This window comes from Bos javanicus, chromosome 12 (assembly GCF_032452875.1).
Source record: "Bos javanicus breed banteng chromosome 12, ARS-OSU_banteng_1.0, whole genome shotgun sequence".
Lineage (NCBI taxonomy): Eukaryota > Metazoa > Chordata > Mammalia > Artiodactyla > Bovidae > Bos > Bos javanicus.
This window is the reverse complement of record NC_083879.1, coordinates 21,184,423-21,200,756: the sequence shown is the minus strand read 5'-3', so window position 1 is coordinate 21,200,756 and position 16,334 is coordinate 21,184,423. Positions and strand designations below refer to the sequence as shown.

Here is a 16,334-nt window from a genome sequence, read left to right as displayed (position 1 = left end):
CCAATAACGCTGGAGAACCTGAAGTTGAATGGTTCTATGAAGACCTACAAGACCTTTTAGAACTAACACCCAAAAAAGATGTCCTTTTCATTATAGGGGACTGGAATGCAAAAGCAGCAAGTCCAGAAACACCTGGAGTAACAGGCAAATTTGGCCTTGGAATACGGAATGAAGCAGGGCAAAGACTGATAGAGTTTTGCCAAGAAAATGCACTGGTCATAGCAAACACCCTCTTCCAACAACACAAGAGAAGGCTCTATACATGGACATCACCAGATGGTCAACACCGAAATCAGATTGATTATATTCTTTGCAGCCAAAGATGGAGAAGCTCTATACAGTCAGCAAAAACAAGACCAGGAGCCAACTGTGGCTCAGACCATGAACTCCTTATTGCCAAATTCAGACTTAAATTGAAGAAAGTAGGGAAAACCACTAGACCATTCAGGTATGACCTAAATCAAATCCCTTATGATTATACATTTATAATACAGATATTATAAATCTATTTCTCAGATTTAAGGGCCTAGATCTGACAGATAGACTGCCTGGTGAACTATGGAATGAGATTTGTGACATTCTACAGGAGAATAGATTTAAGGGCCTAGATCTGATAGATAGACTGCCTGGTGAACTATGGAATGAGATTTGTGACATTGTACAGGAGACAGGGATCAAGACCATTCCCATAGAAAAGAAATGCAAAAAAGCAAAATGGCTGTCTGGGGAGGCCTTACAAATAGCTGTGAAAAGAAGAGAAGCGAAAAGCAAAGGAGAAAAGGAAAGATATAAACATCTGAATGCAGAGTTCCAAAGAATAGCAAGAAGAGATAAGAAAGCCTTCTTCAGCAATCAATGCAAAGAAATAGAGGAAAACAACAGAATGGGAAAGACTATAGATCTCTTCAAGAAAATCAGAGATACCAAAGGAACATTTCATGCAAAGATGAGCTCGATAAAGGACAGAAATGGTATGGACCTAACAGAAGCAGAAGATATTAAGAAGAGATGGCAAGAATACACAGGAGAACTGTACAAAAAAGATCTTCACGACCCAGATAATCACGATGGTGTGATCACTCACCTAGAGACAGACATCCTGGAATGTGAAGTCAAGTGGGCCTTAGAAAACATCACTATGAACAAAGCTAGTGGAGGTGATGGAATTCCAGTTGAGCTATTCCAAATCCTGAAAGATGATGCTGTGAAAGTGCTGCACTCAATATGCCAGCAAATTTGGAAAACTCAGCAGTGGCCACAGGACTGGAAAAGGTCAATTTTCATTCCGATCCCAAAGAAAGGCAATGCCAAAGAATGCTCAAACTACCGCACAATTGCACTCATCTCACACGCTAGTAAAGTAATGCTCAAAATTCTCCAAGCCAGGCTTCAGCAATATGTGAACCATGAACTTCCTGATGTTCAAGCTGGTTTTAGAAAAGGCAGAGGAACCAGAGATCAAATTGCCAACATCTGCTGGATCATAGAAAAAGCAAGAGAATTCCAGAAAAACATCTATTTCTGCTTTATTGACTATGCCAAAGCCTTTGACTGTGTGGATCACAAGAAACTGTGGAAAATTCTGAAAGAGATGGGAATACCAGACCACCTGACCTGCCTCTTGAGAAATTTGTATGCAGGTCAGGAAGCAACAGTTAGAACTGGACATGGAACAACAGACTGGTTCCAAATAGGAAAAGGAGTTCGTCAAGGCTGTATATTGTCACCCTGCTTATTTAACTTCTATGCAGAGTACATCATGAGAAACGCTGGACTGGAAGAAACACAATCTGGAATCAAGATTGCCGGGAGAAATATCAATAACCTCAGATATGCAGATGACACCACCCTTATGGCAGAAAGTGAAGAGGAACTCAAAAGCCTCTTGATGAAAGTGAAAGAGGAGAGTGAAAAAGTTGGCTTAAAGCTCAACATTCAGAAAACAAAGATCATGGCATCTGGTCCCACCACTTCATGGGAAATAGATGGGGAAACAGTGGAAACAGTGTCAGACTTTATTTTAGGGGGCTCCAAAATCACTACAGATGGTGACTGCAGCCATGAAATTAAAAGACGCTTACTCCTTGGAAGGAAAGTTATGACCAACCTAGATAGCATATTCGAAAGCAGAGATGTTACTTTGCCAACAAAGGTTCGTCTAGTCAAGGCTATGGTTTTTCCAGTGGTCATGTATGGATGTGAGAGTTGGACTGTGAAGAAGGCTGAGCGCCGAAGAATTGATGCTTTTGAACTGTGGTGTTGGAGAAGACTCTTGAGAGTCCCTTGGACTGCAAGGAGATCCAACCAGTCCATTCTGAAGGAGATCAGCCCTGGGATTTCTTTGGAAGGAATGATGCTAAAGCTGAAACTCCAGTACTTTGGCCACCTCATGCGAAGAGTTGACTCATTGGAAAAGACTCTGATGCTGGGAGGGAGGGATTGGGGGCAGGAGGAGAAGGGGACGACAGAGGATGAGATGACTGGATGGCATCACTGACTCGATGGACGTGAGTCTGAGTGAACTCTGGGAGTTGGTGATGGACAGGGAGGCCTGGTGTGCTGTGATTCATGGGGTCGCAAAGAGTTGGACACGACTGAGCGACTGATCTGATCAGATATATACTTAGTCAACAACTTATTTAACAAATTATTCACTGAGTCCCTAATTTGTACTACAAAGAACCACACTAGCTAAGATCCAATGGGAGAGGAGATGGATAAAATACTGGCCAGTTTCTTAGTGAACACTTTAATGGAGGAGACAGACTTAAAACTTTTCACAAAATAGGTTAAATAAGCAGTATGATGTAACTAACCTACCGAGTATTACATGTGATAAATTTTAATTGGGAGGCCTCAGGAACCACTAGTCCAAGAAAAAAGGAAAAAAAGAAAGAGAGAAAAGACGACATTTGAACAAGACCTTGAGAGATAACTGGGACTGTCGACCAGGATGGTGGAAGGAGGCTCTGGGCTACACGATCAGAAAGAACAAAAGCTATGGACATGAAAATAAACCACCTTCAGCTTTGCTTCTCTCAGTAGGTGATCTAACTTGCTGCTTCATGAGAGAAATAAAAGGTCATTTCTCTCTTATATCTCAAAACAGCCTTTGTCTTTGCCTACCTTAAAAATTAAGTCTCCCCACTCTTTCCCAAACCTAAATTCTCCACATTGTTCTGGACCCTCTGGGTGCTCGTCTACCATCACACCTTGCTCTAGCACTCACTCTCTCTCTCCTACCCTCTCCTTTTGTGGCCAAACTTTTGAAAGAATGGTCTCTCTTTGTGTTACCTCTATTTCATTTTTTTAAAGATTGTGTTTGTTTATTTTTGGCTGTGCTCCGTCTGTGCTGATGCTCAGGCTTTTCTCTAGCTGCGGTGAGTGGGAGCTACTCTCTAGATGCGGTGTGTGGGTTTCTCATTGCGGTGGCTTCTCTTGCGGAGCACAGGCTCCAGGGCATGGGGGCTTCAGTAGCTGTGGCTCCCTGGCTCTAGAGCACTGGCTCAATAGTTGTGGCTCAGAGGCTTAGCTGCCCCACAACATGTGGGATTTTCCCGGATAAGGGATCAAACCTGTGTCTCCCCCTATATTAGCAGGCAGATTCTTTACCACTGAGCCACCAGGGAAGCTCTCTACTTCATTTTTAATACACTGCTCAGTTACACAAGGTTAACTGCCTCTTCAATCTCTTTTATGCAGCAAAATAAAGTGAAATAAGGATTTACTTTCTGTGTTTTAAAGTAAGTGAACCAATAGTATTTCTTCTAAAATATATTTGGTATATTTAGGAAACAGAATATTTACGGTCTCTGAAAAGAATTTCTCATGTCCAGCAAGTAAACTATTCAATAGGTGAGATTCTGTAAGTATTTTTAGTAAAGAACCTCATATTGTAGTGATCAATGAGAATTCTGAACATTAAACACCCTGTTCTCTCACTATATTGTTCCCTAATACAGAACTCTTTACAATTCTTCAGATGAAAACAGGTAGGGTATACAATTCATCTTCTTCAGCAATATACAAGAGAGAATTTTAAGGAAATTATTTCATTCAAGCCAGAGTCTTAATCTTTTTTAGAAGATCAAGTAAGATGAGATTTGGTATCTTGACACCAAGCTGACACATCCAGAGAACGAACCATTTTGGTCCAGTTCCTCACTATGATCCAGTTTTCTGGCAATTTCATTTACTAAAGGAATAATGATTCAATAAATAGCCAGAACTCTCCAGAACTTACTTTGCTCACCTGTCTTGCCTTCAAAGCCAAATTTATCAGCACCCATCAATCCCCAATACTGACTTCACAAAATGCAAAGCATCTCTTATATGCTATACACACAGAGGTTTTTCACAGATAGTGTCACAGGTACTATTGCATGAACTGCTGGCAATAAATGGATCTCAGCTCATCTTTTCAGATTTTCTCTTGTGATGAAGCTTCAGCTCACTGAACAATCCAATTATCTCTCCTTGCCTTTTAAAAGTAAATTTATACTGCACACACCACACTTGTTACAAATGGCTCTCTTTAAAAAAGACAACAATCTGTATCATGACCTTCAATTCCATCCTAAGGAACAGGGTTTACAGACCTCCCAAATGCATTAGCTCTTATAGGACTTCTGTAAATATTTGGCAAAGGACTGATTGTTATATGTAACAATATTGTTAAAATATTGTTAAAATTTCCATAACAACCACCCAACAAATGTTTTCACTAAAGATCAAATAGCAAATGTCAGGCTCACCTCTTCAGACCCTGAAGCAGGGCTGGGTCAAGACCAGAAAGGAAGACCCACATTCCATGTATCTAAATTTGTTAAAAGTTTTAAGTTAAGTTAAACTATTACATATGGTCTCTTCCTCCAATTGGTCTCTTCCTCCAATCTAGACAAACATACCTTCAACCACTTGGAGGCACAGGTATAAAGTCAGAATTTTTAGGCCCTTTGAAGTTCCCTGTCATAGTGTGGTGACAGGAGAGGGCCAACCCAGGCCCCTTTCCACTCCCAGTTCCCCCAGTTCCACCGACACCTTGAGGGGCCTTGTCCACCCATGCGGACATCCTACCCACCTCAAATCACTGCCCCTGAACCACCCTTCAGGCTAAGGGCACACTTATTAGTTTTATCCTCCTCAGGACAGATCCAGGGAAAAGGCCCATGGAGGCCCTACAAGCAGGCCCTAAGCTCTTTGGGGGCAGGAAGTTTCCAGAGTCAAGTACCCAGAGAATGGGTGTGAGTGGAGTGAGGGCTGAGGCTGGACACAACCTCTGGCCCCTCAGATCCTTCATCCTGTGGGGAGGTGTGCCAGAGAGGGGTCTTCTAATTCCCAGGTCCCAGAGCAGGGCCTCTCTTGCCCACGAGTAAAGACAACACTGGAGAATTTACCAGATCAACCATGTTACTAGTTAATATACTAGTTGAAAATAAATATATAAAAAGATGATTTAAGTCGTAAAACCTGAAATTCCAATCTCTGATCACTTCAGTTCCCTCAAGACCTCTAACCAATGGGTCTAATGTTTATCTGGATCTACTCAACAGACTAAATCTAGGTCCTGTGCTTTCTTAACAAACTTGTACAAATGGACAGAATTCTATTCACATGTTAGAGGACGGTAAAGAGACCCCAAGGAGCAGGAGAAAGAAGGAGGTCAACATCAAGTATCAAAGTTGAGATCAGACACCCAGGTCTAGAAGAGCGTTTTCCTCATGTCCTGTCACTTACATGGGGCCACATATGGCGCCAGGCTTAACCATCTCATCAAAGCTGCTGGCATCACAGCTTGCTCTTGCCAACCCCCAGAACCAGGTAGTTCACCCCATGGCCTTATAATGCCCCTATTCTAACCGCCGTGAAGGTGAACATGTCTATCAAGCTGAATGTCATTGGCATTTGATACTGATGACAGCTCTCCCTGCACCTTACCAGTATTTGCTGCACTGCAATTTCCACTTAACTTGGCAAGGAAATTAATTTGCTAATTTGAAAAAAAAAAACCACTAATAAATAATTTTCATCACAATACACATATACATAGTCCACAGGAGGGGGAAGTATTTCAACTGGAAATCTTATTTACGGGTACTTACTGAGATTGTACCATTGTCTAGACCTATGGACAGTCTTCTTGTTTCCGGGTTAAAAGACATGCATGAACATGGAGCTGAAAGAAATGAACATGTTGATGAAATTAACAAAACGATGATGCTCGTGGATTCAGGAGTGACTGACTAGCTCAAAGTGTGTGGCTACTTTCCCCGCCCCCCCACTATTTCCTGACAAACAGTTCATAGAACTCCCGCTCACAAAAAGTAAAAACAATAATTTTACCACTAACCCCGAGTTTTTCAGTTATCCTTTTAACGACTGTAACAAGTAAGACACTCAAACTGGACAGGTTCCAAGGCGCATGGTCTTGCCTGTTCTGTCAATACCAGTCTAAATTTGCTCGAGTAGATTAACAACACTGCGCTGTGTGAGCCTTCTGTCACCAACCTCTCTCTTCCATGAAAACCCCATCTTTAATGGAAATAATCCATTTTTTCTGAACTAGGGACATAAAAGAAAGATCTTATTTCCGTCCCCCTCCTTGCCCTGCACACAAATGAACAGAAATCTATTTTTTTTTTTAAATTCAGAACTGATTTGTGGCATGTGGACTAACAGAAGTCTTTTACTGTCAGTACTCAAAGCAGAGGCAGGAGGCTGCTAATTGGGGAAAGGCTTGGAGGCTTTGTCTCAATCTAAAAGAAAACCAGCTCAACACAGGGCCAGGCTCCAGAGAAAAGAAGTCAGGTGAGTCAGTTCACCCAGACCTGGACAGGGCCTCCCTGCCGGGTGGGACTGACCCCCTCGCTACCACCACGCCTGGGTGAAAGGAGCAGGCTTGGAAACCCCAAATTGCCAGGTCAGTTTCCAATTCCCAGCCCCTTCTCTATGCTTACTAGTAAGAATGGGGGCCTTTTGACAACTTTATTTCATATCGAAATGGTGCTCTACAAAGCTCAACATAACTTACACTCATTTTTCTTTTCTTTTATTTATTTTGGCTATACCACATGGCATATGGGATCTTAGTACTCCAATCAGGGACCAAACCTGCTTCCCCTCCACTGGAAGCTAAGAGTCTTAACCACTGGATTGCCATAGACATCCTCAACATAATTTTTCACAGTAGCCCTACAGGTCATGAATTACCCATCATCAAAATCATAATCAACATCAAATATTTTTATTCACATTTTAAAGTTATGATTAGATGTCTTAACCAAGGTCACACAGGGTAAAAAAAAAGCTAAAGGAGGTTCAAAGACAGATTTCAAACACACAGTCCTATTTTCAAACACCTTTAAACTATATAAAAAACACACACACACACACTTCAAGTTCTACTAACAGAACCACTTCATAAACACTTGGTAACATCTTTTTGATTCTCTATACAAGGGCCATGACCAACAACAACAAAATCCTCTGAACTGCAAAAACTACTTACTTTTTCTAATTTTGAGACATGATATATTTAATAAATAGAAACATACCCCCCCACCAAAACTTTCACCAATATAGCAGAATATCTTCTTTTGCTTTAGCCACAAATTTAAACTAGACTCCCAAAAGAACACTGCTGGGAGAAAAGCAATCAAACAATATTTAATGTGCTGCCCTAAGAAAGCCAGTCTTACTCATCTTTGGCCTATAAACTCTGTTGGCAAAATCTCTACACACATGCTAAGATGCCAGGTCTCATAATCCCATAACATGTGTGCAGGATTAAAATTTAATGATTCCATGGAAAACTATCATGTTAGCTGAAAAAAGCAAAAGAAAAAATTATACTGATTATAGTACTACATAAAGGACACATACGTAAAAATACACATGGAAAAACTCAACACAGTTCTTAGGTTTGAGAGACATGAGTATTTCTATAACATGGTCTTTACTTATTATTTTGCTATTCTTGTTAAAAATTTTAAATATCTAACAATTTATTATAAGTATGCATATATGAAGCAAAATTGGACTGCAGTCCAAGTGGCTACACATAATAAAGAAAAATCTCATCACTCAGCTGCCTCCCTGACCATGTAAAAGTATTTTCTATGATTTACTTGAAAGTTCCTATCCGGTTATGTAATAATTAGAAAACCCACTGATCTCTTGAATGTGATTTAAAGGACTTTTTTTCCCACAATACTGCGCAAGCTACCCTTAAATCAACACTGCTATTTTGTTATTCCTTATTTTATCCCCATTAACTAAATTTTTTGTCATTCTTCAACAAAAATTTAGAACGCTTACTATGTTCAAGACATTTGATGCAATGATATGTAAGATATTATAGCTGCCATCAAGGAATTGATGGATTATGACACCAACTATATATAGGAGCCATAATATAAAACTTGTCCCCAATGTCACCTCCTTGGTTCACATCACTTTATACTGATAGTAAGAAATGCCTTCAGAATGCAAAAGGGAAAAAACCTTTCCTAAGTAAGTAAAAGAAGCTTTAACAGAAGTTCTGTTGTTGCAGAACCCATATGATAGAACTCATGTGGGGGGGATTGACAGAGACTGAGATATTACCTCCCAGGTGCCCCCAAAAGTGTAAACATTCTTTCAAAGAGGCATTATGGTAAAACACCAAAAAAAACCCTGCAAAAAACCTTGTGTGTGTGTGTGTGTGAAGACTTTCCGTATGTAAGTCTTATGATGCTTTTCAAACCACTTCCTGATTATAACATTCCCACAGGAAGAGGCCCTGGGTTGGTTACCCACAGGCGATGCAGGGCCAAAGAGGAAAGAAGTGGATTGAAAGAAATATTGGGACTTCCCTGGTGGTCCAGTGATTCAGAATCTGACTTCCAATGTAGGGTCCATTCCGGATTGAAAAACTAGGATCCTACATGCCAAAGGGCAACTAAGCCCATTCCCCATCACAAGAGAAGCCCCGAAGAGGCAACAAAGACCCAGAGCAACCGAAATTAAAAAAAATAAATATAAACCACCTTACTTAAAAAACAAAAAGAAATATCGATGCCCACATTTGTTGTTATAGTGTCTTTCCATTTTGGGGTTGAGGGAGTAGATAAATTGACACAGAGATCCTTCTAACTTCAACTAACCAGAAATTAATTGAAAAAGCAACCTCTGAAAGACTAGTGCCATGGTCCATATACAGTAAGCCCCTATTCATCCATGCAAAAAAATATCAAAGGGCAAGATTGCCTGAGGAAGCATAGTAAGACACAGTAAAGTAATAATTATGACCACATGGTCGAGGGAATCCTGCAGAAGGAAGAATAAGGGAATAAAGAAACAAAATATGATTTAGACACAATATTTGTAGCCAGGTTGCAAAAACATGATATTTCACAAAGAAGAATTCAGCTATAACAACTAATAATTCTCCAGTCAATGAAGAAATAATTGGGTCTTTCTGACGGCTGAAAGTTCAGGTAAGAGATGAACTTGGTTGAGAGACTGTTCTATTCGCCTACCTTAAACATGCATTCTCCAATCGTCAAGCAAAGTGGCTGGCTGAAATATATTTTATCTAGAAATAAGGGAAGGAGCTTCCACCCTCAGTGGTAAAGAATCCACCTGCTAACACAAGAGATGCAGGTTTCGATCCCTGAACCAGGAAGGTCCCACATGCCAATGTCAACTAAGCCCGTGTACCACGACTATGGAGCCTGTGCCCCAGAGCCCAGGAGCTGCAACCAGTGAGCCTACATGCCACAGCTCCTGAAGCCAGTGTGACCTAGAGCCTGTGCCCTGCAGCAAGAGAACCCCACTGCAATGACAAGTCCAGGTACCACAACCTGAGAGTACCCCCACTCACCAAAACCGGAGAAAAGCCTGAGCAGCACTGAAGACCCAGCACAGCCACAAATAAATAAATAAATAGAATTATTAACTTTTTTTTTTAATGAAGAAACAAGAGAAGTCTCATTTTCCAAGTTGTCTGATCAAGACTGGCCATCTCCCTACTCAGTCTGGGACTGCTGCTGCTGCCGCGTCACTTCAGTCGTGTCCGACTCTGTGCGACCCCAATAGACGACAGCGCACCAGGCTCCCCCGTCCCTGGGATTCTCCAGGCAAGAACACTGGAGTGGGTTGCCATTTCCTTCTCCAATGCATGAAAGTGAAAAGTGAAAGTGAAGTCGCTCAGTCGTGTCCGACTCTTAGCGACCACATGGACTGCAGCCCACCAGGCTCCTCCATCCATGGGATTTTCCAGGCAAGAGTACTGGAGTGGGGTGCCATTGCCTTCTCTGACGACACTCAAAAGAAGGATATTTGGCAAAATTTTAGGAAGCAAGATCATGAAAAGTACAAATATGATAGGAAAGAAATTTGTAGAGGTCTGTGGGTAATGGGAAATAATACTCTCTCATATTAGTGTCAGGACTTTAGACCTTGGTGGACTGTCAAAATCTTATCTTAAAACACTTTTGTAATACTGTTTTTTTTAAATGAAATCTGGTAGTTTAAGGCAGGGGTTCAACTTAAAGTTTAGGGAGAATGAAAGAGAACCCCTAGTCTGGGTGATTATATTAATGACCATATAATTTGAAGAGGGAAAAGCTCAAGATATGAGCCTGTATGGTGCTAGTGGTAAAGAATCTGCCTCCCAATGCGGGAGATGCAAAAGATGCAGGTTCGATCCCTGGGTCAGGAAGATCCCCTGGAGAAGGAAATGGCAACCCACTCCAGCATTCTTCCCTGGAAAATTCCATGAACAGAGATTTTCCATGGGTAAAATACTGATAGCCTGGTGGGCTACAGTCCCATGGAGGTCACAAAGAGTTGGACACTACTGAACAGCTGACCACGCATCAGCCCTAAGCAAAGGGAACACAAGAAACCAACGTCAAATTCAAGGGAGCAAAAATTAAATGGATTAGAGAGAAACTGGCTAATTGGATTTCTAACATCTTTATCCCATGGATGATCTAAGAAGAAATATTGCTCTTGCTTTCTAAAAAAATGTAAGTTGAGAGGAAGCATTCTCAAAATACTTCTATTTGGGGGAAAGTTTACCCATTTCTATCATTTAAACCTATAATTCTTTCATTTTATGACTAATTTATTTCCTGTCCTTTGCTGATCATTTGAACTTTACTCAAATAAACACAAGTTCCAATGAAGGTTGAACTGTGGATTTCAATCATTCTGACAGCTTTACTATGCTAAAGGCATTATTTGGCAGGAGACACTAATCTTCTTGGGATGTGCTGGTGGGAACTTTAAATAAGCAACAGTACTCTGTGAATAAAACTTCAGGTATTTAAAGGCATCCTAGTTAAGTTAAATGTCAGGATCCTTTGGCAGAAACCAAAACAATACTGTAAAGCAATTGTTCTTTAAAAATAAAATAAAAAACAAACAAAATGTCAGGATTCTACGATAGGAGGGCCTTGACTAGAGAGGCATACAAAGAGAACCCCACCACCATAAAGCAACAATTTAATTAATTCCCGGACACTACTTCATTCAGCTGTGTGTCACAAAATAATATTTATTAGGTTTACAGTATTCGGCCCATGTTTTACTTTACTAAGAACACTTATATTTAGGACTTCAATTGCCTAGCATGAAAAAGCATTTTTCATTTAAATCAAATATTTTATGAACTCAACTAAAATTAACCCTTGGTTTTGTTTTAATTTAGTCTAAGTAACATCAGCAAAATGACGGTGAATGGGCAGTGGTCCCTTTTTCTCCCAGACAAGTTTTAAGTGACAGTAAAGTGATCTGACTATAGGAAGCTTTACTCTGTCAGATGAAAATCAGAGTATGGTAAATAAATGTTATAATCACTCAGATTAATTAATATCTGTTATCTTTAGCTTGGATAATCTGTTCTTCTTCAATTCTGTGAAATATCAAACTTCCTTGGGCACTTTTTCTTCTTAGTAAACAGAAAATCAAAAGATCAGATTACATTATTATTTTGGAAAATGTGAATAATAAAAACAAGTCATTTGCTACACATGGTTCTATAATACAACCTATACCAAAAAGAAACCAACAAAGGAGCAGTATATGTCACAATTAGGAACCGAGAAGTTATGTGAAATAAGATATGAATTAAACAATAGGATGAGCATTTCTGAATTATATACACATCCCCCACAGCCAACAAACTTCCTCAGCTGAATTAAACATACTGTTTAAAACTCACCCAAGCAAGCACTATCTTATAAAAACAGAAATACCAAATTCATTATTTTAAATAACTTTTAGTCATTCATCTTCCCACGTGAATTTCCCCCAAAACTCCAATAAACCCAGCAGAAAGGGCGGGACAGCGCACAAACCACCGCCACCGTCCCCAGCCTTGGACCTCACCAATGGGAAAATTACAGACTAACTCATTTCCATCCCAAATGTAAGTATATCAATATGAACACATTAATCATTTTAATTTTCTAAATCCTCAATTTCAAGCTGCTCTAAGACTACAATTCCAACAGATGCGACACCAATCCAAAGACAACCTCACAAATCAGCCAATCCTTCCTAAATCCCTCTGGGTTAAGATGAGCAAAGAGAGTGTATATTGCTAAACACCAACAACTTGAAAATAATTTACAAATATTTACTTGACATATAACCAAAATATTTCTGCAAATCTGAGAAACAGAAAATGGACAGCTTATCTGTTAGGTTCAGAGCAGAGACAATGACAGGACTTGCCCGAAGTGAGTCAGCAAATCGGCAGCAAACATGAAAATCAAAGTCCAGTTTCCCACCCAGGCCCAAATGCTATCCTACGAGCAATGATGAACACTCCAATATTAAACAATGCATCTTTATCAGAATTTAATGCAAACAGTATGTTCAACCTGCATCTCTCATTTGTCTTAACTAAGATAACTTACTCCATGCATTCCCTACCTCATTTCACAAAGAATTGAAAATGGCTTTAAAAATAGATACGAAAAAAAAAAAAAAAGGCTAAAAATAAGCAAAAAGTCTTGACTGAGGAAAATACATCAAATCCGAGAAAGAAAATCAAAAGAAAGATCTGTTGGGAATATAACAGAGCCCATGTTTCACCTTACCTATAAGGACTACGTATCAGGTCCATAGAGTTGCTTCTCCTAACCTTTTTCGCCTCATGAATCACGCAGAAACTTAGATATGAGCAAAACAGCCTGGAGGAAATGGAACAGACTGCTGGGGCCCCATGACTGGATTGCTCCTGCCCAACTAAACAGATCAGTTTGCAGGGCCCGAAATCCATTTGGATCATCCCAGGATGCTGTTAACACAGGATGAGAAGTTCTCTTAGAGAAGGCCAAGGGTTTCTGGCTCTCCTACTTGAAAAGTCATTTTCCTTAGTGTTTCTTCAAAGGGGCGCTGAGCATGATGGCAGACGAATGTTCATGGCAGCATGACTTACAATAGCCAGGACATGGAAGCAACCTAAGTGTCCGTCAACCGAGGAGTGGATGAAGAAGATGTGGTGCATATGTACAATGGAATATTACTCAGCCATAAAAGAGAACGAAATAATGCCATTTGCAGCAACTTGGATGGACCTAAAGATTGTCACACTGAGTAAAGTAACAGACAGAGAAAGACAAGCATCCTGTGATATCACTTATATGTAAAACAAAAAGGGGTACAAATGAACTTATCTACAAAACAGAATAGAAACACAGATGCAGAAACTTACGGGCACCGGGGGGGTGGGGGGAGTGGGGAGGGATAAACTGGGAGACTGGGATAGACATATACACACCACTGTATGTAAAGCAGACAGCTAATAAGGACCTACTGCACAGCACAGGGAACTCTACTCTGGACTCTGTAATGGCCTATATGGGAAAAGAATCTAAAAAAGACTGGATATATGTATTTGTGTAACAGACTCACTTGGGTGTATACCTGAAACTGACACAAAATAATCAACTAGACTCCAATAAAATTTTGTTTAAAGAGGCAGATAAAACATTTCATGTGTACACACAGCAGTATGGGCTGAGAGCCCAATGAATGCAGGCATTTCTGCAGAAGGACAACACGAAGCAGGAACTCTCAGAATATAGATGAATAATCGACTGCATATATATCCTTTATACTACACATCACAAACAACAGACAGCCTTTCTCTCAACCAGGCTGATGCAAAAATACATAAAACTGGAAAAACAGTCAGTTCAAAATGAAGGCTTTTAGTGAGGACTAGAGTTCCTACACTTTATTGTTTAACTACTATTTATGTGTTCACTTAAATTTTAAAGTTTTAAAAATTTTAGATTTATTTTTATTGAGGTAACATTGGTTTATAACATTACATACATTTCATAACATTACACAGGGTGGTATAATATGTTATGGAAAAACCTAAACAAACTTTTTGCCCACCCCAACATTTCTACGCTTGCTACAGTGTGCTCACCACCAAAAATCTAGTTTCCACCTGTCACCACGCATTTGATCCCCTTTACGCATTTTACCTCCCCTCTGGTAACCACTAATCTGTTCTCACTATATCTATGCGTTTATTTTTATTCGGTTTGTTCATTTATTTTATTTGTTGGTGCTTCATATTCCACAAGAGGGAAATCATACGGTCTTTATCTTTCTCTGCCTGACTTACTTCACTGAGTAGAGTTCTTATACTTCAAAGTTAGCTGAGCAAATGGTCAAGCGGCCACACTGGTAGGAAAACTGAAGGGGCCCAACCACAGCCTCAGCCCGGGCAAATGCCATCCCACCAGATGGGATTTTCAAGGCAGAGAGCTGAAGATCCTACAAAATGGTCATTTTATTTACTGGGTATGCCTTTTATCTGTAGTCACCTTTGAAGAGCCATCTTCTGTTCTACTTCGGGGACAAATGCATAAACACTTAGGAGCCAAAGTAAGTTCCATCTGTCTGTCCCGGCAGTGACAGAATCCACAGAGGTTTTCCAATTGCCAATCCTCAACTCAGGCCTGAGACTCTGACCCTCTTAAACTCTTACTCACTGTACCTTTGGCAGCAAAGTGGCTTTAACTCTTCTCCATGGGGAAAGTGTTGGCAAGAAAGGTCCAGACATGATACCCAACTCTGCAGAGTAAGAAAAATCTCAAACACCTGCCACCCCGGCTCCTGCCTGCACTCTCTCTCCTCTACTCCTTTGTCTGACCCCATGAATAGCAAAGCTAGTTGGTAAAGTAAATCTGAAATAACTCAACCATGAAAACAGGAATGCCTGTGCTTTTCATGTTTGCTTGTTTGTTTTTTTCCCCTCTGTTCAGTTCAGTCACTCGGTCATGTCCGACTCTTTGTGACCCCATGAACTGCAGCACGCCAGGCCTCCCTGCCCATCACCAACTCTCGGAGTTTACCCAAACTCATGTCTATCGAGTTGGTGATGCCATCCAGCCATCTCATCCTCTGTTGTCCCCTTCTCCTGCCCCCATCCCTCCCAGCATCAGGGTCTTTTCCAATGAGTCAACTCTTTGCATGAGGTGGCCAAAGTATTGGAGTTTCATCTTTAGCATCAGTCCTTCCAATGAACACCCAGGACTGATCTCCTTTACGATGGACTGGTTGGATCTCCTTGCAGTCCAAGAGACTCTCAAGAGTCTTCTCCAATACCACAGTTCAACAGCATCAATTCTTCGGCATTCAGCTTTCTTTACACTCCAACTCTCACATCCATACATGACCACTGGAAAAACCATAGCCTTGACTAGACGGACCTTGGTTGGCAAAGTAATGTCTCTGGTTTTTAATATGCTATCTAGGTTGGTCATAACTTTCCTTCCAAGGAGTAAGCGTCTTTTAATTTCATGGCTGCAATCACCATCTGCAGTGATTTTGGAGCCCCCTAAAATAAAGTCTGACACTGTTTCCACTGTTTCCCCATCTATTTCCCATGAAGTGATGTGACCGGATGCCATGATCTTTGTTTTCTGAATGTTGAGCTTTAAGCCAACTTTTTCACTCTCCTCTTTCATTTTCATCAAGAGGCTCTTTAGTTCTTCACTTTCTGCCATAAGGGTGGTATCATCTGCATATCTGAGGTTATTGATATTTCTCCCGGCAATCTTGATTCCAGCTTGTGTTTCTTCCAGCCCAGCATTTCTCATGATGTACTCTGCATATAAGTTAAATAAGCAGGGTGACAATACACAGCCTTGACGAACTCCTTTTCCTATTTGGAACCAGTCTGTTGTTGTTCCATGTCCAGTTCTAACTGTTGCTTCCTGACCTGCATATAGGTTTCTCAAGAGGCAGGTCAGGTGGTCTGGTATTCCCATCTCTTGAAGAATTTTCCACAGTTTATTGTGATCCACACAGTCAAAGGC

General features: G+C 40.6%; 1 protein-coding gene across 4 annotated transcripts in view; it reads right to left on the bottom strand.

Annotated features, from left to right (window-relative positions):
- Positions 1-16,334, bottom strand: part of WDFY2 (WD repeat and FYVE domain containing 2) — a 192,597-nt gene that overhangs the window by 95,696 nt on the left and 80,567 nt on the right. For all 4 annotated transcript variants that reach the window (XM_061434676.1, XM_061434675.1, XM_061434677.1 and 1 more), the window contains one exon: positions 6,102-6,175. In XM_061434676.1, coding sequence (XP_061290660.1) covers positions 6,102-6,175 — 74 coding nt within the window. The remainder of the gene's footprint in view (positions 1-6,101; positions 6,176-16,334) is intronic.